At 39.0% G+C, this 23617-nt stretch overlaps 1 protein-coding gene across 8 annotated transcripts in view; it reads right to left on the bottom strand.

Annotated features, from left to right (window-relative positions):
• Positions 1-23617, bottom strand: part of LOC111571822 (microtubule-associated protein 2-like) — a 70839-nt gene that overhangs the window by 19586 nt on the left and 27636 nt on the right. For all 8 annotated transcript variants that reach the window (XM_035950468.2, XM_055008191.1, XM_055008192.1 and 5 more), the window contains 3 exons: positions 13385-13445; positions 3028-3212; positions 1460-1534 (listed from right to left, as the gene is read on the bottom strand). In XM_035950468.2, coding sequence (XP_035806361.2) covers positions 1460-1534; positions 3028-3166 — 214 coding nt within the window. In that variant the 5' untranslated portion in view covers positions 3167-3212; positions 13385-13445. The remainder of the gene's footprint in view (positions 1-1459; positions 1535-3027; positions 3213-13384; positions 13446-23617) is intronic.

A 23617-nucleotide genomic window follows, 5' to 3' on the forward strand; every position in this document is an offset into this window, starting at 1 on the left:
CATGAGAAAGCATAAAATCAAAATGCTATGTCACATCATTTTGCACACAACAGCTTCAGGTATTGAAGCACAAGCTTAAGGGTTTCAGAGCAACAAAGCTGCAGGAAGGTTGGCAGCAAAGCCTGAGTTGCATTACAATTTATAAACCCAGAACAGGAAGTTTATACCCATTCACAGAGCACATGAGGTTCATGCAAAATAGGGCTCACTCAGAAAGAGAAAAGTGCATTACTCGCACATACCTCACTCACACACGCTGTACACACACACAAAATCACACAAAACCACACACACCTTTTTGTGATGGGCTGTGTTCACCTTGATGACTTCCTCCATTGAGAGCCTCAGGTGTCTGGGCTTGCTGGCAGCCTAAAGCCTGGGGCTTTGCTAAAAATTCTGTCTGTTCTAAGAGCAAGTCTCCTGGCTGCTCATATGTCACTTCCTCCTGGTAATTGTCGAGCTCCTCTGGAGCCTCCTCCTCATCTTGCAGTTGACTGACAATCTCTACTTTATCATCTTTGGGCAGGGAAGGGAGACATAGATGAGACATGGAGGGCTTGCATGGATTACAAGACGCTTTCAGCTCTGATGGAGATGCATGGGATGCAATCAACACACCTTCTATCCTGGTCTTTGTAGATAAATATTTAACAGCATGAATTATAAATGCAATAGATATATAAAAGTTTGCACATTACACATATGAGCAGTTACAACATGTTATTATAGTTGTAAACAACATGTCTTGAAGCCTGAATAAAACATGTATTCTATACGTGTCCATTCAGATCATATTCCATTTTAATAGAACAAAAGTAAGTATAACAGAAAATGTCTGTTTATAAATGTAGGCATTAAAATGCAGGAAAAAACATGCAGTGAGATTAAATGATTCTACACTTTGGTAATTGCATGCCACATGCTCAAACAGTATGATTCTAAAACTGACTGCAGTTTTCTTTGTGATGAGGAGTAAAGAGCTGAAAGTCAATCTGTGATTTACTAATGGAGAACATCAATACACAAAATGAGCAAAGGAACAACAGAGGAGTTGCTGAGGGGGTAAAGCAGACCAGTGAAATGAAGGGCTTCAGTGGCAGGTTATGTGCCCGAGGGAGGGAAGAGTGTTTTGTGTTGGCCAGCCGTTGTGTCTGTTATGTGTTAGACAACTATTATTGAAGTAATCCTGGCATTTAGAGGACAGGATAGTGTGGCACATGCTGTAGACTTCTTAAAGGTGATATGACGATCAGCTCATATGCAAAGAGACAGAGAACCAGGAAATTAAAGCCTAAAGCGAACAGGAGAAAGAGGAGGAGTGGCTGCCATCTTGATCTCTGTTGAAATCCTCAGTGTTTTTAAGTGTCTTTCCTTTAGAGACATTTGTGCCACACTCACCACCATTCACACTGTCATCCTGGATGGTCTGTGTGTGGTTTTAAAGTGTGTGTAGGTGTACCTTGTGCCACGGGCCCAATCTGCTCAGCGGATGGAGAGGGGGGAGGGGAGGGAGGCAAATTGGCTGAGTCATCCACTGTGAAGGGAGAAAGAAAAAGAGAGGGAAAGAGAGGGAGAGAAAGAGATAGAGAGCGAGGGAGAGAGAGGGAGAGAGAGAGAGCAAGAGAGAGAGAGAAAGGCAGACACACCAGGAAGACAAGACATGGATGGGAGGAAGGAAATGAAAAACTAATAACTCTGCTGACCTTATCTCTGTGTGTGGCCTCCCTTTGAAATCACAACTGTGCTGGTTTTGTGTTTCTTTGTTGAGTTGTGGATGAAGAGTTCCCTCCTCTACATTTTGGTTAGTCTGGCCTTTTATTTATTGTCCATTGAAGATGGATGTAAAGACAACGGTGACTTACCTCAGAATGATTTATTTAGTAGTTTTTTTATATTGGGCAAGCACAGAGAAACACTGAGAGTAGCAAACGCTGCGTCCAGCACGTGTATATAGCCAAACACCAATTTCTAACACCACTAGCTTGATGGGCATTATGAGGTGTAGAAATGTAAAAAAACAAATAAACCAAGACTTCTATTGTGACGTGATTCACTACAGATACAGCCAAAAACCGATCATTTACATTCAGTTCACCATTTGTATTAATTTCCTGTTACAGAATGCCATTATAGACTTTTTTTCACACATTCTACTCAGGGAGTGCCTTCAGAATGTTGCCGGACAGATGTTTTGCACAGCATACAATGTCTACAAAGCTTCTAATTGTAATATTATTTTTTTAAACTATCTCTATCATACCTATATTCTTGGACCAATCACGTTGGACATGTATCAACATGAAAACTGCAAATATGAATTTCTGTCCCTTTAAATTTTCCCAATGCTGACAAAGTCATATGGCAGTTTATTTAATTAGTAAGATTTAATTACTTTTAGCCAGCCACATTACTATAATTTACAGTCTGGAGGGTTTTGTTTGAGATATATATATATATATATATATATATATATATATATATATATATATATATATATATATATATATATATATATATATATATATACTATACTAAAGGCCAAAGGCAAAATCCTCAAAAACAAGCATGTTTCTGAACGGCAAACATCTTTAATAATCTTGACTATAAAATAAAAGAGCATTATTTCAAGTGAAATCAAATCAAAAGTTAACGACTATTTACAACTAGGAGTCACAGAGCTTTCCAGCCAACTTCCAGAAAGGTCCAAAAGCCCTACTGCTACACATTTGAGTGGTCAACTCCATCAGGGGCCCATAGCTGCATCTTTAGGGACCTCCAATATGCCCCTCTGCCTTTGTTAACACGGCAACAGCAGCTTGCTCATGTTCAGCACTCATTCAAATGTGAAACAGTTTGATCTGTTTAAGTGCCTTGAAGGGATTGATTGCCCTTGCCCGGCATCATGGAACCAATCACAATACTCACAGCTGTAGACCCATCTAGCGACATGTGTTGGCAGTCCAATCAATGTCATTGACACACTGCTGCATGCACATGCTCATGCACACAAACCCACCACGTGCCTACCTGTCGTTCCAGGATGCGCAGCTGCTCCACCATGGTATCCATTCTCCCTGTAGGCAGAGCTGTAGGCAGAGTAACCATTCTCGCCATTTTCCTGGCCGTTTGAGGCCCAGTGCTCGTCTGGCTGCCGACCGTCTGCCATGCCTGCCTGCTGGGAAACTGGGGAAGGGTTGGGTCACCTGTTGTATCTGTTGATGTGGAAAGGGTAACAGATGAGAAACAGAATGTGGAGGGCAATAAGTACAGACGATAAAGTCAAAATATACAGCAAAAAGAAGGATTTCTGTGAAAAAACTGAATGGTAGAGCTCACAAAAGAGCCACTAGAGGGAGCACGGTGCCACATTGTTCATCTACCGGCAGAGCCAGCTGGCCTTTGTCTCAGCATCCATGTACTGAGACTGGAGGGGAGAGACTGACAAAATATCTCTATCCCATTGGTCATGATTCATTGTTTTTCACTTTTACAGTGCATGTGAATGTGAAACACCACCTGTTACAGACACATAGTCACCATGGGATTATTTGGATGAAAATGTTGACCAAATGGCACAGCATCAACCCAAAACACAACAATAAACGGAAGTGGGTAATTAGAAAAAGCATCTGAAACCAATGCAATGTGTAATTCTAAAACATGTTATACCCTGCTGCAGAAAACCTACTAAAATGAAAAAGGGAAAAAAAAAATAACAATGAACACACCCTTCATATCCCCTCACCATACATAAGGAGGTTGTTACCGTGGCAACTGGGACAGGTCTTATGGGGGTCCAGCAGATGGGTTTGACAGGATTGCCCCATTCAGACAAATCTCGACATACAAGTGCGGTGCATGACAGACTGCAGCGACAATTAGCTCGTTGCAACAAGCACCAATTATAATAACAAAAAGCTTTGTCCCATTCAAGTGTGCAAAGTATCTAAATTCTAATCAAGCACACACCCTCATAAAAGCAGCATTTTCCTTTTAGAAGAAACACATAAATTTTGCTTTTTAAACATTAGCAGGGGTCCCTCCCATGCCTGGCAGCCTAAACGGGGTTATTACAATCAAGCAGCTGCAGCTAATTTCATCATAACAAATTAGCAGTCTTTCTTTCCCATCCCTCCATATCGTTTCACATATGCCTTTCATCTTAGATGTTCAGCTGAACTCTGGATGTTATTTTTCTTATTTTCTCTCATCTTTTCCATCCCATTTCATGTCTATCTACAGTTCCTACTCTTCATGTACTTTCTTTTTGCATCTCTTCATCTGCTACCAAGCTGTATACAGACATGAAGGAGGTCAATTGTCTTGCCTAACTCTCAGCAATAAAGAAAATACTTGTCAAAGTACTGCAATGAAATTTTCCACTGTGCTAATATACAAAATAGCATCACCCTTTTTCATTTCCTTTCTGCTCTTTTTTTCAACCTCTTCCTTCCTCATTCCTCCCTAAGTCTGCCTCTTCTCTTTCCCTGCAGCGCTGCAGACGATAGGCTCACAGTGATTAGGGCTAATGTCTGCTGCAGAGTGAGGATGTGAAGATCAGTGGAGAGGGAGGATGAAGAGGGAGGAGGAGGAGGAGGAGAAAGACCTACTGACACTCAGATACTGGGCCAGACTGTCTGAGACTGAAAAATCTCCACCGAGGGCTCAGTCACAGGCGAGGCGAGTCCCAGCTGTTGCTAAGGAAGAAAACTGGTGCGTCGACAGCCAGCTTGTGCTGATGGTGGTTTAGAATTGCACTGGCCTGCTTTCAGCTGCTGTTTAGGCAACATTATGCCACACTTCGCATTCAGACATTGTCCCTTCAAAGGACATCGTCAACCTTGGCTGCTTACATAAAGCTGTGTGTTTATATTTCATACAAAGGCACTAAATTGCTGAAAAAAAACCACAACCACAGCACACCATTTCCTCACTAACTTAAATGCATGTATTCACATGCCCAGGGATACCCAGGTGTAAATACCTCTTTCATTATTAGCTGGCCACATTGGTGCTCCAGGGAAGTGCCTTTCTAACTAGTAGATTGTAAAATACTAAGAATTAGTAGCTTAAGTAGGTTAAGGAAAATTGGTAGAAGGGGTGTTACATTAGAGTAGTTGTACCCAAATGAACCTTGTGAGCTAAGCTGATAGTAATTATGCAATGAGTTGAGAGCTACACTGACCTCTTTTCTATTTTACTGCTGATTAACAGCATCACTTTACTGATTAATAAAACACTCACAACACCAGACAGTCTATTCTCACTTGTGAACCAGGTGTGTTTCTAAACAGCCACACCTTTTTTGACAAATGTAACCCAACAGCACCAATAAAGTACCACTTCCTCAACATTACCTGCCATTTTTAAAAATGTGACCATTTTAACTAATTTTAAATTGAATGTGTTTAATAAAAAGTGTTTAATACAGTTACCTATGTTTAATTACTTTTTTTTTTAGCTAGTTATTCATCCATTACTTTCGCCTAAGTACTGCCTATAATTTTAGCTGGTTGTCCATTGTTTTCATCTAATTATTAAACTAATTACTCACTACTTTTAGCTAACTATGCAGTCTATACTTTTAGTTATTTGTACATTACTTCCATCTAACTATTAAGCTATGCATTTATTACTTTTGGCTGACTAATTTAAGTGTTTAATATTTTTCCTGTAGTTAGCTATTTCTATCATATCCACTATTTTTAGCTAACCGGTCTTTCCTTATTTGCTAGCTAGTTTTCTGGCACTCTCCTTACAACTCCATTTATTTGAGGATGTGTTTTTAATAAAATTTTAATCAAAATGTAATTACTTTTGCAAATTTCAAATTAGCTTAAATTTTTTTCCCACATACTCTCTAACAACTGCAAAAGTACAGTGGATATAAGATAAGATAAATTGACTATATTTATATTTATATATAACATTCGATTTTGTACTCATGCCAGTCAGTGTTTGGGTTTACCAATTCTCCAGTCCTTACTCTCCAGGCACATCCTGTCATCCTTGTGTGGTTAATGTGATCTGGCATTGCCCTCCCTTGTTGCTTCCCTTTAGGGGTTCAAAAGTCTCATTGTGTTAGAGAGAAAATGATAAAATGGGCATCTTTACTAACATTCCACCAAAAAAGCAGAAGATTAAATAAGACATATTGTGCAGGGACGGAAACCCTTATAATTGTTTTTCCTCGCTATTTTTCCAATCACAACTATTTACTCAGAAGACATAATTTACCAACAAACCTTTTACAAGCAGAAAAACTACATGTACCTGCAGACGACAACAAAGTCAGTTCAGAGTGAAAACCAACCTTCTCTTCAGCTCTAAAACAAACCTTAACCATCCACATGGAAGCTAAATGTAGCCCATCTACAGACAATGTTATCAAACCTATTGTATAGAAGCGCATACCAATAAACAATTTTCAAAAAGGTGAGAAGCCCAGCAGTTTGCTCACAGCTGCTCAGCATGTGAACTATTACTGAGTCCTAACCTTGAAAGGGTTAAATCAACAGCACTGAGAGTCAAAAAGGGACTGTCAAATCCCATCACGTCTCCAGATTGATGTCTCAAATTAAACATGGTAGCGTGATCTCTTATAGAGGAGAAGGTGTGGCAGCAGGCCTGAGGCTCATCTGACTTCGGTGGGCTTCCTTCTTCTTTTCTCCATCATTCCTTTGTCTTTCACCACTGTTGTCTTTCCCCCCTGCTCTTCCACCTTCCAACCCCAGCATCCCTCTTCTCTACCGACTTCACCCCACCCCAACCCTAATCCGACCTCACTTTCCTCCCTGTCTGTGCCTCACCCCCCACACCGATCTGGGTCACCCATCACGCCTCCATGGAGCGCCGCTCACATCGGAATGTCACCATCCATTTATGAGGGAGGATGGAATCTCTGGCAGCCTGTCTCAGTAGGCCAACCTGGCCTTAATCCTCTGTGTGAGCGGCCGAGTGTGTGTGTGTCTGAGTGTGTGTGGTGGTCGTTGCATGTGAGTGTGTGTCTGTTAGAGAACCTTTGTGTCCAGACCATGTAATTTCATCACAATTTTCTACATTCCAGTCATTCATTGCAAGATTAGTAACATAGATTTATCTGACCACTGTGTTGTGTTTTGCCAACTAATATTAACTAATATTCTGAATAAAATTAACAATTTTCTCCTTTTTCTGGTTGTCTTAATGACATTCTATTAATAAAAAATGATAAGCTTTTGCTTCCTCCTTTGTACATTTGACCAGCAGTTCTGGGCTGTGAATTAGCATTTTGAGCATTTGGCTTATATTTCAGAATATCTCTGCAACCTTAAGCACATGGTGAGTGAAGGAGCAGCAATCCAATAAAAACATTGCAGATTTACTTCTCCATGCCTAATTAACACATCTACCAAATTACTTGCATGTTTACATATAAATTATTGCAAATTATGCCAAATAAGACAATAGCTGTTTTTACATGCACCCTATTATTCCACAAAGAGTTGGATTAATAGCTCAGTCAGAGTAAAAATGCCTCATAGAAATACCTCAATAGGAACAGAAACGCTCATTGAAAAGAGATTTTAAATCATATTTAGTATATGAACTATAATATGGAACTGTCTTGATGTGTGAAATTGTCATAAAAACCACTATAGCAAAAGTGACCAAAATTTCTGGTTCATCTTCTCACATGTGAATATGTTTCTGGTTTCTTTCCTTTCTTTTAAAACAGCAACATAAATATCTCTGCTGGTCAGATGTGATGACGTCAAATTGAGCTACTGATTGGCATGTTGTTGCAAAATGTCTTGCATTTGATAGACTAACCTGTCAGAAAATAATGTGCAGATTTATCAGTAACTAAAACAATAATAGCTAGTGTATCCCAAACACGACAATTTTGGTGGTTCTTTTTTGACAAATACTTGGCTCCAACTGCTCGATTGCACACATTATATCGCCTTGACATGTGCGATTTAAAAATAACTTTTTAAAGACAACTTTCAGTAAAATCGTCATAAAGTCACTATAGAAAACATTACATACAAATCACAGTTTAAAACTGAAGGTAAATTATAGGAAAAATTGTCTGTTTGGTAGAAGGTAGATGATAATATGTATATAAAGTTTTATAAAAATGTCAGCTTTTTTAAGGACTGCGTCATTTAGAATAGAACTAGTATTACAAGCCTTGCAAAAACACGGTAACTGTGTGGTGCAGTGCAGCGAATGATGGCTATTTGTCACTCTACACAGGATCCGTGAGGGGGACAGCAGGGCAGTGAAGGTTGTTGTGACCTGTAATCAACCCAGAATCCAGTGGCTTCCTCTTCCACAGCAGCAGCAGAAGCAGCACAGCAGATTGTGTTTCGTTGACTCAGCAAGACATGTGGGAGACTGAAGCATAATGAGCGCTGCCAGTGAAGTGTGAATGAACTGAGTAAATGGTGAACACCAGCATGACGAGCAAAGCATGCAAACACAAACACACATGCAGGGGACTGACTGCACTACTTACAGATTAAGTGCCGTAATAACAGCAGTATAGGAGCACTGAGATTGTATCCAAATAACATTATTCTCAGTATTTAATTTCAAAAATGGCAAAAATAAGTCTTTGATATTACGCGATTCTGTAAAAAAAACACCAAAAGTCTGCGCTACTCTTTACAATTGTGAAACCATAGTGACCTTAGCTGTTACCAGCAGTCACATGACACAAATGCGTAGCGTTTTCAGTGGAACTAGGCTGAACTGCAGGCAGCGTTCGCACTGAGCAGTCAGGAGACAAGTATGGAAACAGGTTAAGTCAAAAATATCCTAAAATATCTATAGTATGTACAAGTCAATTTTTTTTTTTCTGTGACAACTTCAAAATGTGTTGTACATGTTGGCTCCAGGTTGTTTTAATTTCTGTGAAATAGCTCATATCAGAAACTCAACAAGATATTTTTTCTTCTTTTTGTTTATAATTTATGGCATTATAATGCTACACGGCATAGAAGACATTTCCCAGTTCTCTCTCCTTCTGTCCATGGTTGTTTTGTTTCCACAGAGGTGCAGGACTTCCTATTGCAGTGAAAATAAACCTACCATGAATAAAAATGTGACAGGAGAAAAGAAAAACAGTCAGAAATTGCTTGGGATTCAGTGGATTGACAATTATATAATGACAGAAGAGATTTTTATCTAAATTAACTAAAAAAAATGTGAGCTTGTGAAACAAACTTAAAATGAATGTATTTATTGACTGTTTTCATCATTGATTATTTTCTCAGTTAATTTAAAAAAAAAAAATGGCTCATTTAAAAAACAGTAATAAGCTCATTAAAATTTTCCAGAACTCAGAAATTAAGTCTTCAAATGCCTCGTTTTGTTTGACCTAAAGTTCAAGCATGGTACTTCATCTTTAATCTTCCATTTGAAGAGCTCCGACCTGAATAATTGTAGCATTTTCACTGCTTTTGCTTGACAAATGACTGAAACTGTTACGTGGCCATCTAAATAGGAGGCAGGTTATTTTACTGTTCGTCAACAAATTCTTCCAATTCTACTTGGTTTTGCCTTTGAGTCATCCGCCGTCCTTCCTTATTTGTTTAGTTTAATTCAGTATGCATCAACATGACTACCAAATAAAAGGTTCTGAGCTTCAGTCACAGGGCCTTTTGTCCAATCATTGATCACAGACCAGATCTGGACTTGTACTTACTGACTGGAAGGCTAGTTGGACTGGACTATGGTGGCTGGAGGTACAAATGAGGTAAAATATTCCTTATTCAGCAATTAAATTGATGCGATTTCACCATAAGAGGTCAGAGAGAAATTAAAATATGTGACACCCATAGTCAGACATGATCAAGCTGTGAAAACTGAGCTTATAAACTGAAGTTCAACCTTCACAACCATTTAAATCAAACCAAGCGACTGCTGTTTCTCTGCATCCTTACTCACATTTACTCTCTTCATTCTCCTCAGTTTCAACCACATCAGCCCCACCCCACTGTGATGTCAGTGTTCCCATGGTGATATAAGACCCAGGGTGGGAGGGGTTGATGGCGGTCAGTGGAGGATATTGGCTGTAGAGAGCGGACTTTGACCACGTTATGGATCCAGAAATAGGTCACCAGATCCTGCAGGCTCAGGCCCAAGGGTGCTTCCTAACTGCACTGACACAAATGGGAGCCGAGCCATTTAAATCCGTCAATATACCAATAGTTTGTTGCTGGTCGGGCTCTTCATAACGTTTTGGGCTTTTATGCTGGTGGTGCTGATGGGGGTGGTGTGTATTATTAATTTTTGAATACAAAGGTGTTGGTATTTCACTTATCTTGGAATATTGCTGTCAAGAAATGCAACAAATAGCAGGATTTAAAAAGAGAAAATGTCAAGAATTTACAAATGTAATGCTTTGTAACAATATGAAAATAGTTTAGTCAAACCATTTTGTTATACTGCACAAGATCATTATTCCAAAACAAGATGATTCCTTTTTTTAAATATTATTTTATGGCAACTCAAACCTCTGATCCACAAAATATTCCAATTTTCTGATGGTCCTACCAGCAGTCACAAAACAAAAATTCTGGTATTTTTCATCTGAACTGGGCTGAACTGCAGGCAGTGTTAATGCAGACTAGATAGGAGACACATATGGAAACAAATTAAAAATGTAAGAATTAAAACATCTATGTTGTCACTTGACATGCTGTAAATGTCTATTTCAGTTTTATTCAATTAATGTAAAATAAAAAATAAAGATAATCAAGAAATTGTCTTTTGAAAATGTGACAAGGGCAAAAACACGCAGAAAATGTCTGGGGTTCCCGTGAAATATTTAATCACAACTTCTCATTATAAGAGAGCAGTTGTTTTTTTCCTGATTAGTGATTTTTACAGTGTTTTACAATTTAAAAAAAAAAAAATCTGGCTTGAACAAACCGTCTGTGTTGGTACAATTATTGTCTTCATTTATGATGCAAAAGTAATTAATGTACAGAATGAAATCTTTCCTAAAAATATATATTTCAAAAATGTATGCATTTAAAAAAAATAATAGCAATTGTTTCTGTTTTAAGGAAATACACTACATATTTGACAGTTTTTGAGAATGTCACTGATAAGTGATTATGGTGCATTGTTTGTAAACTTCTAAAGATCCATTGCACAATTATAAAAAAGACAAGCCGTTTAACTGCCAAACTTGACTCACAATAATTACATTTTCAGATTCTCTCCACTGTAAAATAACTTTGTGACAGCTGTCAGTACATCCATGGGTACACTGCAAACGGGAAATGCTAATCGATAATTCTGCAACTGTGAATGAAAGGGATTACACAGAGCAAGTAAACATGACTTGAATCAGTCAGAGGATTCACATTTTGTACTTGTGCAATGAATATTGTTTACACACTGAACAACTGGCTACCAGGATAAAAAAAAAAAGTAGGACAACTGTGACATTTTCACACAGCAGTGAGTTCTCCGCTGTGTTTCCCAGAACTTCTCATCTGTCAGCCCAAGTTGACTCTTCAGCAGTCAACCCCTCCCTCCCCATCCATCTTGCCGTTTCATGCGTCCTTCATGGCTGAGGGGATTATGGTGCTGACAACTTACTGTCTTAGAGCTCACGCCCTGCACGCTCACATACACCTACACACAATCTGCACAATAACCCAGAACAGTCCACAACTCTCTCACTGGGAGTGAACATACTGTTAACATGAGCTACATATAGAAAGACGCGCAAACAAAACACATCTTTGAAACAACATTTACCATTGAATCCATCCATGCCATGTAAGTCAAATATATTTAAAGAGGCTAAAGCCAAAACATGACATTTCTACCTAATGACTGCTATTTTGGTGGTCAAAAATATCTTGCATGACATCAACCCCTAACAATCGCTTCTATTCTCCCATCCACATGTAGCAGAGCATAATTCCCTTTTCTCTGTGAACAGCCAAGCTAATCATCTGGCTGAGTGCAGCCACTTACATCTGACTCCAGGGGCTCCATGAGTCATGGGAAAAGTGAGTGTGAAATGTCATGAGTAGAAGTAGTATACCATCTGGCAGCGGGCCAGACTTCTATGTTTTTACTTTTTCTTTTAGTTGTTTAGGCGAGAGATGAAAGCTGGAACGAAGCTAGAAAGTCTCTTTATGTTTGTGGCTCACTGTAGAATTTACAGCAGCATGGCTGTCATGATCTTTAGGTTATTTACTCCGTTAGTCTAGCACATTTCACTGCACATATTGTATGAGCTTGTGACAAATAAAAACTGAATCTTACAGCCACTGGATGCATTTTGTGCATATTTTGTACAAAAAGGTTTCATTTGTTCAATACTTTGGTTTATATCTTAAAAACTAATAACATTCCAGGGAGCATGTTAGCATGCTTAACTACAAAGCCAGGGAAGAAAAAAACATTAAAGAATACTTCTACTTATTAAGTACTTTCACCATAAATTTCACCATAAATTGCTGATATACTTTGAGTTTGTTATTGGACTATTATGTATTGATAAACTTCAGCTTTTCATTGTTAATCTTTTGAGATGAAGAATATATTCAAGGCAATTTCATTCCCTTTCCTTTTAAGCTTTTAATTTGGTCATTTTAAGTGCAAGTCATGCATACCGTATTTTGTTTTTTTTTAGAACCGTCTCAGCAATGCAGACTATCCATTATTTAATACAATAATTCTTACAGATTTTTCAGATGAGCCTTTGTATGTGCGTTTTTGCATTTCGTAAAATACAACTGTATTGTGAAATTGTTATGGTTTTACATGTATCTCGCTGTAAAATGCTGGCAGTAGATATATATTTTCATAACTGTTGAGTCGATTGACTGGAATCTGGCAATATCACAACCATGACGGTGAGACAGTATATGACTGATAATTAAAAATTAGATGCTTAGGGTGAAACAGAAATAAATGTGTTCATGGATAGGAGCCTGTACTTAACAGGAGAGCCAAACCAGCATTTGTCATCTTTGTATTTTACAGGGTAGCAGTTGTTAATCAGTTAAAATTGGATAATACAACAAATGTCATACTCCATCAATGTCCTGTGGGTTGACATCTTCAAACTTACAGCTCACTTCAATGTGACACACTGAAGGCACTTTCTGCCCTCTGCCAGTTGGAAGATGGCTAATTTACTAATTTAAGATCACAAATGAGTTTTTTTTCCCACTTTTTTCCCCCAGGCTCTGCATTAAACTGAGATAGGTAACATGAGAAGCATTACACCTGGTCTACATCAGCATCTCAGCATGCTGACATCAGCATTTAGCTCAAAGTACCACTGTGTTTAAGAGCATCCTCACAGTGCTGCGAGCAGGGTCACACTCTTAGTGTTGGTTTCCAGTGTGGTGTGTCGGCTTACCTTAGTTAAAGAGCTGTCTTCGCTGATCAGTGAAGCTGACAAGTGAGTCGTCTGCTCAGAACTGTGACAAAAAAGAAAGAAGAGAAAATGCATGTTAGGACATCATTCAATTGAGTTAGCACACATACTGGACATTTCTCCCTAAAAAAGATAACATGTCACTGAGTCAGAAACTAGCCTAACTGCATTTAATTTACCAACATCTTTATGCTGAAATCTGCCTTGATAGTCCTGAATCAAACTCGGGTTTTTTTCTTACATGTCAGTTTTCATCCTGACCACCATGGTTCAACACCACCATGCATGAGGTGTGCAGCAGCTTAGCTCTGTCACCTGGAATCTGCCAGTAACATTAATCCAAACCTCAGCGTGGCCATCTTTCTCTTTTAAGCTGCCGCTGATGTACTGTGTGCAGCAACAAAGCCAAGGTCAATCTAATCTATTCACAGTGTGCGTGTGTGTGCAACATGTTAATATAGTTTTGTTGACTGGCTGCATTTTATTTCTTAGGAAGATTGCGCCATGCATGTTTTTGTTACTTGAACTGCAGAGGCATGTTTTACATTAAAATAATGAGATTATTCTCTAAAATTGTGCATACTATTCAATTTCCCTCAAAAATTGATGATTTAATCTGTCATCTCTTGTGATCTTTTATTAGATTTTGTTACATCCAGTAAGTTAAGATGGCATCATATAACATACACAAGTGTTGGAAATGTCACTTTAAAAGGCTCATTCTTTGAATGATCTGGTTATTCATTTGAACTCAGAGAAGTTGTGTTTTTCAGTGTCAGTGCAAACTTGCAGACTGTTGGATGAGAATTTTAATGCACATCTGTGCAATAAATACGTAGCTGGATTAGCAGCCGGTTAGCATAGCTTAGCATAAAGATTACAAAGAGGAGGGAAAAGGAAAAAAGGCAGAAACACATTTGTAACTCAGTTGCATCATTTAAAACAGGAAATTTCCATTTGATGAAACAAAACAAGATGTGGTATTGAGATTTGTAGGTGGAGGCAATTTGGGGAAGCCAGTGCCTTTTTTTCAGTCATTTTGCAAAGCTAAGTTAACCAGCTGGAGCTCATAGACTTATATTCAACAGAAGATATGGCACTGGAATTTATCCAGCCATGTAACTCTTGGCAAGAAGGCAAATAGTAAGATTTTAGGCTCCAAACAAAATAAGACCTGAGAAATCTTAGGTAGAAAACAGACCATCATTCAAGTTAATGAATTGGACTGCAGACACACAAAACAAAAGAAACAGAGGTTGGAAGGACAGTTTCCAAGGCAACTGCTGGGACTATAATAACCAAAAAGATATCAAAGTGACTATTTTTAAACAAACAAGTGATCACAAGCGGTAGTGTCCTCTAGACAGATTGCACTAGTGAGCTGTTTTTAAGATTTGTCAAATTCTTGGATTGGGCTGTTGAGGCTGAGCCAGGAGATGACTTAGAGCTTAAGCCAGCCATGAAGAAAGACAGATTTGCACGATTACTCTGCTTTGGGACTGTAAGGAGGTAGACAACAGAGCATCCAGTTAACATTAAAACAGTGTGAAAGGGCCGTTGGGGGGTTCTGCTGCCAGAACAGGCATTTGGACAGAAACAGAACGAGATAGAGGACAGACTGGAGAGACACAAAAACAGCAGAGGTGAAATTCTCCAAACAGGAAATAGGTTGATTTATTAGAGAAGAGAGAAAGACAGGCCGACAGGGAAGAAGTGAGGGAAACAGAACTCACACAGGCGGAAAGACAAATATATCCAGGCTTCTGTTAAAGGACAATTCTGGTTGACTGCAGCTAAGTGGATGGTCAGTCCATGATTGTGTGGTCACATGTTTAATGTTATGTCATTGTTCTAATTGCCCTTACATGCTTTGAATTTAAATTATTAGCTTAATTTCTGATTAAGTTATCTCACAAACGTCTCAGTCTTGCATAACCAGATGTATCTGCACAGAGCTGGGAAATGGTGTGGCTGCTATATATGCAATCACAGCTGTATTGGGCGGTGCTAAGTTCAGTACCCCACAATGGTGACACTACAAGAAAATGTTGCGTGGGAAGGACACTTGTTTTGATCAAATCGTTGTAACATTTGCCATTTTCAGCATGTAGGTAGCTGCTCTGAGATTGTCATTTCCTTTAACAAAAAGGATTCTAAAAACTGCAATATCCTGATACTGGACAGCTTGAAGTTCACAGGTTTATTCCAACTGTCTACATTTGGTGAGTCAGACTACAAATGTCGATTGAAATTTAACAAATTTCTTGTCATTACCTGATAATAAAAAATGTTTGATTTGAAGTTATCTATTATTTTCCAAAATGCAGGATTGACATGGTCAACTGGAATGTAGCCTAATGCCTTGACTGAACACAAAAGATGTTAGTTTAAGATTTCCTAGACATTACATTTACATACTATTGACAAATATGTTTGACGGAGACTATACTGGCATTTTAGCATTAAGATTAATAACTACACTTAACAAACTATAACTTTTGTGGGCATAGTTAAAAGTTAGTGGTATAAATGTTAGACTTGCTTAAACAGACCATTCTGTAGCACATAATGGTTCATTCTGCTATCTGGCTTTGTTTGTATTTCTTTAAATCAATCATAATTGTACCGGGCCGGAGAAACAATGCCCACAGTCAACATCTGGTGAGTCAGACTATATAAATGGAGACATACTGGTGAGCTTTATTGCCTCAGAAATGTGAGAAATAAATAGTTTGTACAAATATTTCCGAGCCTTCGTTAATAATAAAACGTGAGTGACTTTTATATTTCCCTGTGCATTTGTGAATGTTTTGCCTTTTATTTGTCGTCCATCTGCACAAAAATTAAATGAGTTGATATCATGAAAGAAAATAAAGGTGAAGAGAGAAACTAAGGTCAGAAAGGAAGTAATGTCTCATGTGAGGGAGGCTGGTTAGCAGGGAAGTTTATCCAGAAAAAGAACAGCAAGAGAGAGTCTAGCCCAAAAATATCAGGAGCGTGACAGGAATAGAAGCGTTGAACTGGAAGCCACATGTTTTTAGCAGTAACAGTAAATGATCCTTCTCTTACACAGCAGCTGGTCTGTTGCGAAACTCAATACAATTCACCATTCATTCTTCTCAAACGTGCCTCCATGTTTTCAATTTGCTTGATGGTAACTCATGATAAATTCATTAATAAGTGGAACTTGTTATCCCTGTAGGATGAAACCAGTGAACAAATTGTTGCATGTTAAGTGTAACTGAGAGAAAAATGTCTTCCTCAGAGCATTTCTGGTCTTTTTGAATGCTCTTTTTATCTCTGCAAAGCACTAGAAAGCACAACTGCTCACTGATTTCAGCCTGAAGTATCTGAGGCCTGTCATATCTTATGTGCAATCTCATTAATTGGAGCTTTTACAGGATGTAACGCTGATAATTTGACATCTCCACCACCAGCAGCACATCTAGTTGCTCGGTTTAATGGAGGGCACAAACTGTGAGGACACAGTTGCATGGTTGAACAAATAAGCAAGTTCTCTCGAGTCTCTGGAAAGGTGGGACACAGTTGACAAGCTACTTTTTTTGGTCCGGTTTGACCTGCGTGTTCCTCCCAGGAGGAGGGAAGCCAAATGGGTCATACAGAAGGCAAAGAGGGAGAGATGGAGTAAGGAGGGACGGGAAGGAGGTCAGAGTCAGACCTAATCCACAGATTTGTCTTCTTCATCAGGGACGAGGCAAACAGGAAATGAATCCTAATCTCAGTGCTTTGCTAACAGGCCTGATGAAACAAGCTGGACTTTTCTGAAATGAGCCAGAGGACACAAAAGAAAAACGGCAGAAAGATTTTTCAAGAATGATCTCGTTTGGTTTTATTGAGTGGCACTCTGCATTCCTGACTATTTGCGAATTCTGGCAAATGATAATTCTCATTGCACGACTTGCACCGGTGAGTGTAGAAAACATAAAAATCACTCCAGAGGACAATGCATCTAACATTACATATGCAAGAAAGGGTCAACTCAGACATTTCCTCATAGGCGATGAACTAATATAAGCACTTTCACAATCTCTCTTTGGCATCATAACCAAGGACTCACAATGATTCACAAACATAACAGCCCTTGCGGCATTGTGTTCTTGGATAAAGTAATTCAAAATCTAATGATACAAAAGAGTCCTTTTGTTGGTTTTTGCCTCTGCTGGAGTGTTTTTCCATTAACTGCAACAAGGATGCTTCCCTTATCTTAACCCAACTGTGTCAGCTGTCTAAACTTCACCATATAGTTTATTTTCTCTAACAGAGACCTTGCTCCATCTTAATCATACCCTACTGTAGTGCCAATGCAGAATGTGAACATTTTTTAAAAGAAGAAGAAGGAATAATACGTAAAGCCCCCACCATGCAAGTTGACAGGATTTGTTCATTAGGTTTGTTCTATATGAAATTCTGGAAGTCTGAATCTGTGTTTTTGGGTCTGTCATCAATATGCTGTAGTTAGAAATATGGTGCAGTGGAAATGCTCAGCCATGTATGGTGTTGACTGCTTATTTCATTTATGATGGAAATTGTAGCATATAAATAAACACATGCACATGTTAGTAAGGTATTAGCTTTTTACTGAAATCTGATTTTTACAGAAAAAATTCTGAAACTGAAAAAAACTGAACTACAAATTGAGACAGAATTTATCCAAAGCCAGTTACAATTTGCCTCTCGTTCGCCGAGTAATTTGGAGTTTAATATACAGCGGGTCCTCGACTTACGTCTGTTCCTATGAGCTTTTTATATCTAATTTCACTTCCATGGAGATGGCTTTCCTTTTCTTCACACTGCCATCAGATGAGTCTAAATTACGCTTGGGAGCCATAATGAAGGGCAAAAAAGTTAGCGAATGTAGCACAATCCAAGGTGGTGAACAACCGGCGAATGTAAACAAACCCGTCTTATAGCGCCACTTGATGACATATTCGTCCGCTCCGCTCGCCGCTTGATGACGTATTCGTCCGCTCTGCTTGTCAGCTAGTTCCACATAATCAGTTCTGTCGTAACGACAAAACGCCATATGTCGTAAACCGAGGATCTGCCCGTAACTAGTTCTGATGTAATGACGAAATGCCATAGATAGAGGATGTCGTAAACTGAGGATCCCCTGTACTTCCCAAAAACCAGACCACACATACACAGAAGGAGCTGTGTGGGAGTTAAAATGTGAACCTGGATCAGTCGATGACTCACTATATGTCCTGACAGAGTTTAAGGTGTAATATGAAGCATGCGATTAAGAGTGCAGCCAAGCTGTGAGTATTCATTAGCAACATAGATGTATTTTATTTGTATAAAAACATGATTGATCTAGCTCTAATATTTAAAAAAAAAATTAACTAAAATTAACCTCCTACAGCAAATACTGATTGTGTCCCACTGTTTTTGAAATCACTGAGAGGCCACTTCGGTTCTTAAGGCAATACTTCAGACCCCACTGATTACCAACCCACACAAAGAAATAAAACCCAACTGTGCATGAAAAGAAATCTAATTCTAGAGATTGGCGAGTGTGCTGAAGCTGCAGTGGTTCGCTCAGACTGTGTTTATGGTTCGTTTTGGCTCAACCTGGGGGTCCAGCCAACAAATTTGAGAGAGCCTCTCCTCTGAGGTCTCTCCTTCCTCCCTTTTAACTTGGCCATCACCCCCACTTCCTCATCTATAATTCACACAGACAGCCTCCCTCTCCCCACATAAACACATGCATGCACATTCCCTCAGGCCAGCACACGCCTTCACACTACAGACACACAAGCACATGCATGTTTAATACATCAAAGCCATAAGGAGTTCAAGGTGAGGGGTATTCAAGGTTGTGTGCTCACATGGCATGTCCAAAACACTATGAAAGATATTGTACAGAGGATGATTTAAAGAGCATTTTTCCACATTGTTTTTGCAAATTCTTTTCAATTTTTAAAATTTTTTCTTCATTAATATTTACTTAATAATGAAGAAACTGATCTTCTTTGAAAACTGAGAATTATTCTTCTTTCCTAAACTTCTGCATCAGTTGTGTGTTCATATCCATTTCAGATGTGGCGTTAAGTGCTTATGGCTTCTCATTATCTTCTCTTCACTACCTTCGCTCATTGTAAGCCAGTGAGTAATTGCCTCTGTGACTCATTTCGCCTTTTCTAATCATGACTCTGCATGTAGTCCTGAACTCCTTTATTCTGCAGGGGACTCTGTATAGTCAGTGCAATCTTACAGGTGTAAAAGAAGACAGAAAGGGAGACTGTTTTCTAAACCTCTACACCCTGTACAGGGTACAGAGGGGACTGTTGGGCTAACGAGTCAAACTCTGCCGGGAATGAGGCTCATTAATTAATCTCAGCACCTCTGAGTGCACAAATATGATTTCAAAGCCTTTATTTATAGTTGAAATAGGAAAGAAACATGGAGCCCTTGTTGCATATGTAAGTTGTGGAGGGAGGAAGGGTCTGATCAAGACTCTGGTGCAGCACTTGTTTGACTATGATTTTGGAGTAATTGCGCAGTTGAAATTGGGAGTCATGCAGCGTGTTTGAAACCAAAAGTACTTTTTCCACCCTCACAAACAATGAGACACTGGCAATTATTTATTATGTGAGTCAGCCTGTGAAGTCTTTAGTTTCTTGTAGGTCAGCTAAAAGGTAAAATGTCTGTCTCAGCTTCTAAAGATAACAGGGCATTTCAAACTTCTATTGTAATGAAATCCGTAGAATGTTTTTGTCACTTTTATCATTAAGACAATGCATTATGTAAATAGATTGTCCTCATTATCACAATTTGACTGCAAATTAGCAAATGTAAGTCTTAAAAGGCCATAAAGACCTACTTTATTGTCATTCCCATGCCATTTGTGTCTCTATGGACCTAAAAAAGTGTGGAAGGCTGAATAAATTCTCCGGTATATATGCTTGGTGAGCAAATCTCATTGGAAAGGCTGACTGTGACATCAGCTTGAGATGTGGAATCAAGTTTATTTAATACTTCCATTAAGTCTGACCCCTGGGTCAGGAGCTGCTGCTCTACAAAAAAAGCAATATCCTGTTTATGACAGAAAGCAATGGGAAATGTGGTTTTGATTTTGAGACTCACTAGCAAATGTGAACAAAAATGTAGCAATGGAGTCATGTAGACTCATGTTTACAGGAATTATACCAAGATGTTTAATTTTTTTTGTAATTATATTCAGATGAACTGTCAATTAACAAATCTGCTGTTGAATAATAACATGATAAGACTGATTAGGTGCCTTTCCACTGCAGAAACTCGGTAAAGCACAAGGTGGCAATCAAGAAACTGAAAACTAAAAAGCATATCTAACACTCCTTTACTCCATTTATGGGAATCGGTTTTATTAGCCTTTCCAGTTTCCACTGCAATGCAAGATCCACTGAACTCCAAGTGTGCCAAAACAGCGAAAGATAGTAGTGACTGGAACAACTCCAGTTGTATGAGCATACAAAATAGAAAATAAATATTTCCATTTAAGTGTAACAAGATGGTTGCTATGTTGTTGTTTCCCGTAGTGAAGGGGATTTTGAAAATGCTAACACTGATAGTGGAAGGAGAGGAGAAAGCAAGCTTCTACTACATCCCTTGAATCAGACACAATGTAAGTCTATATAAAGGAGAATATTTCAGCCTGAGCAATAAATTGACAATGATAGGCAACGGCAATACACACTTCATCAACAGCAATAACACAATTGCTTGGTACAATGATCAATAGCTTCACTTGAATGCATTTGATGCAAATCATCATGAAGGTTCATGTATCTCACATGCCTTGATAATAGAGACCCTAAGCCTTCATCTTTGGTTTTATTGTTCTCTTTTTTAAATGTGTATCAAGGTGAAATGACTCCTTTGTAATTATTTATTTCTATGTATGCAGTGAATTTATTTGCATGTGTTTTTTGTTGTCTATATCACCCAGCTCTGAGTGCTACTTGAAGAGAACATGGAGAGGGCAGAAAATATGTGTTTAATCAATCAGCAACAAGCCCCACCCAGAAGGTCCTCAGGGATACTGAGAAGCACAAACCCTGGATTAAGTAGTTTTTTCTTTCCTGAAAGGTTCTATAGGAGAGGTCTGGGCCAATCTAAAAGCACCTCCTAATACCACTTGCCCTTTAAGTATATCTACATCTAACTTGACAAAAATCCCAAGCAAAAGACATCAGTGGAGAAGATCATAGACTCTATATACATGTTCCATACCACAGATGCAAAAATCAAACGCACTCTCTGTCAAATAACCTACAAGCTTAAACATATACGAGTAGCATTTTCTCTTGCTGTGTTATGTAAACCAGGCAGGACCAGGTGCTGGTCTTGGTACCCCTTAGGCGACAGCTGCACTTAAAAGTGGAGACAGGTGGCAAAGCGGACTGCATACATATATATGTAGGTTTTTTTAATGGCCACAGCACATTATATGCACATTCGTCAATCAACATGTTAGCACAGGGCGGCCCAAAGTGGTGCCTGGAGGCAGTGATTTTATTACTGTTGGAAATTTTCACCCTAAGGAATGCAAGGAGGGCGAAAATATTTTTGAGGAGAAGCTGCAAAGTGATCGTTTTTTGTTAATCCTGGTCAGCTTTTGTGGTATAATTGTGTCTGCAGAGACATCATAGGGTAGAAAGATGCAAATAATAAATAAGCTAGACACTCACAAGCAACTTAGGTGACAAAAATATAAAGCTATGGTGCTATTCCATTGTAAAATTCCTTTTTATTATACACCCCCTTGTCAAGTTTCAGTTATTTTCATTTACTGCCAGTTTTCTAGTAGACTTTTAGGATCCAAATACATTAGCATGTATTCATTTTTAGCACAATAACCCTCTATGTGCATTGAGCTGAATTGCAAATACATCAAGGTTTGTGTGTATACTTTTCTTTATCACAGCTTTTGTTATGTGTATTACAAACACTGAAAATGGTATAAGTGTGATTTTACTGAATGCCATATTCTTCAGCACTCTATCTTTGCGGCATCGCAGTAAATTCCTCAACGACGCTACATGCCCGAGTAACAGCTTGACCAATTTTGCTGCAGTACACCCTGAAATAACACGTCTGGTTTGTTCAGCCGCATCTGCCTCTGCAGCTCACCTCATCTTAGTCAGTGTTTGACATCCAGCTTCACAGCCATCAAGTATCACTTGTCAACAGACACTTGAGGGCATTCTGTCAAAGTCGCGGTACTGCAAATGTGTGCTTCTCCTACAGTTTGCCTCTACAGTACACATTCGTCTCTGTTATGAAAACACTGTAGTATGAGAGGCCGAAAATACTGCTGCAATTACTGGATGACTAAAACATCTCATATGGCAGCTGGATAATCAGCTTGCTGATTTGCATGATGAATAAAAGCTTTTGTCCAGAATTGATTTTTCTAATTATAACATGTAAATGTAACTTTTGTAAAAAGAATCTCTGCATCTGATCAAGGAAAAAGTTATGAGGCACCAAAAAAAAAAAAAAAGAAAAAGGGTGAAAGTTCAAGCTCAAAAATATATATATTGTTCTGATGTGCTTCTGACTGACAGCAGAAGCTTTTGGAAGAAGTGAAAAATGGACACCGTGGTCTTTTTTCTTACATTTGACCTCACTGCAACACCTACATTTATCTCCATTTCATTTCAAAAACCTTGCTGACTAGCCAGACAGTTAGAACCAGAGGTGATGTTGACTCCAAAACAATGTCCCTCTCACCCACTGCTTATGCCCTGCGAGCTTGGAAACAGTTGGTTACCCAGCCGCTACAGCGTCCTTTGTGCCTGATACCGACCTCACTCTCAGGGCATGAACTTGACAGCATTGGAAGAGGGATGCTGGGAAAAGGGAACAGGAGGAGGTGCAGGATGATTGGGGGACAGGCCTCCACTGGTGACCCCAAAAAGGAGGGCAGGGAAAGGGTGCATTTGCCCCCTCGTCCTCTCCTCCTACACCATAGCATGTCATCCCAAGTTGGTTTCCAGAAAAGAGACAGCTCGCCTGAGAGCTGCCTAGCAACCATGAAGGCAGACATTAACAGGGATAGACGGGGAGAAGGGTTGGAGAGGAGTGTAGGGTGGCATGTCACTGCAGATGTGACAGACGTCCTGGTGACTTCTAGCACACAGTCATAGATACAAGCGCATATCCTGTTGGCGGACATAAATGAATTCGGAAGCGGAAAGGAAAAGAAGC

Source organism: Amphiprion ocellaris, chromosome 24, assembly GCF_022539595.1.
Source record: "Amphiprion ocellaris isolate individual 3 ecotype Okinawa chromosome 24, ASM2253959v1, whole genome shotgun sequence".
Taxonomy (NCBI): domain Eukaryota; kingdom Metazoa; phylum Chordata; class Actinopteri; family Pomacentridae; genus Amphiprion; species Amphiprion ocellaris.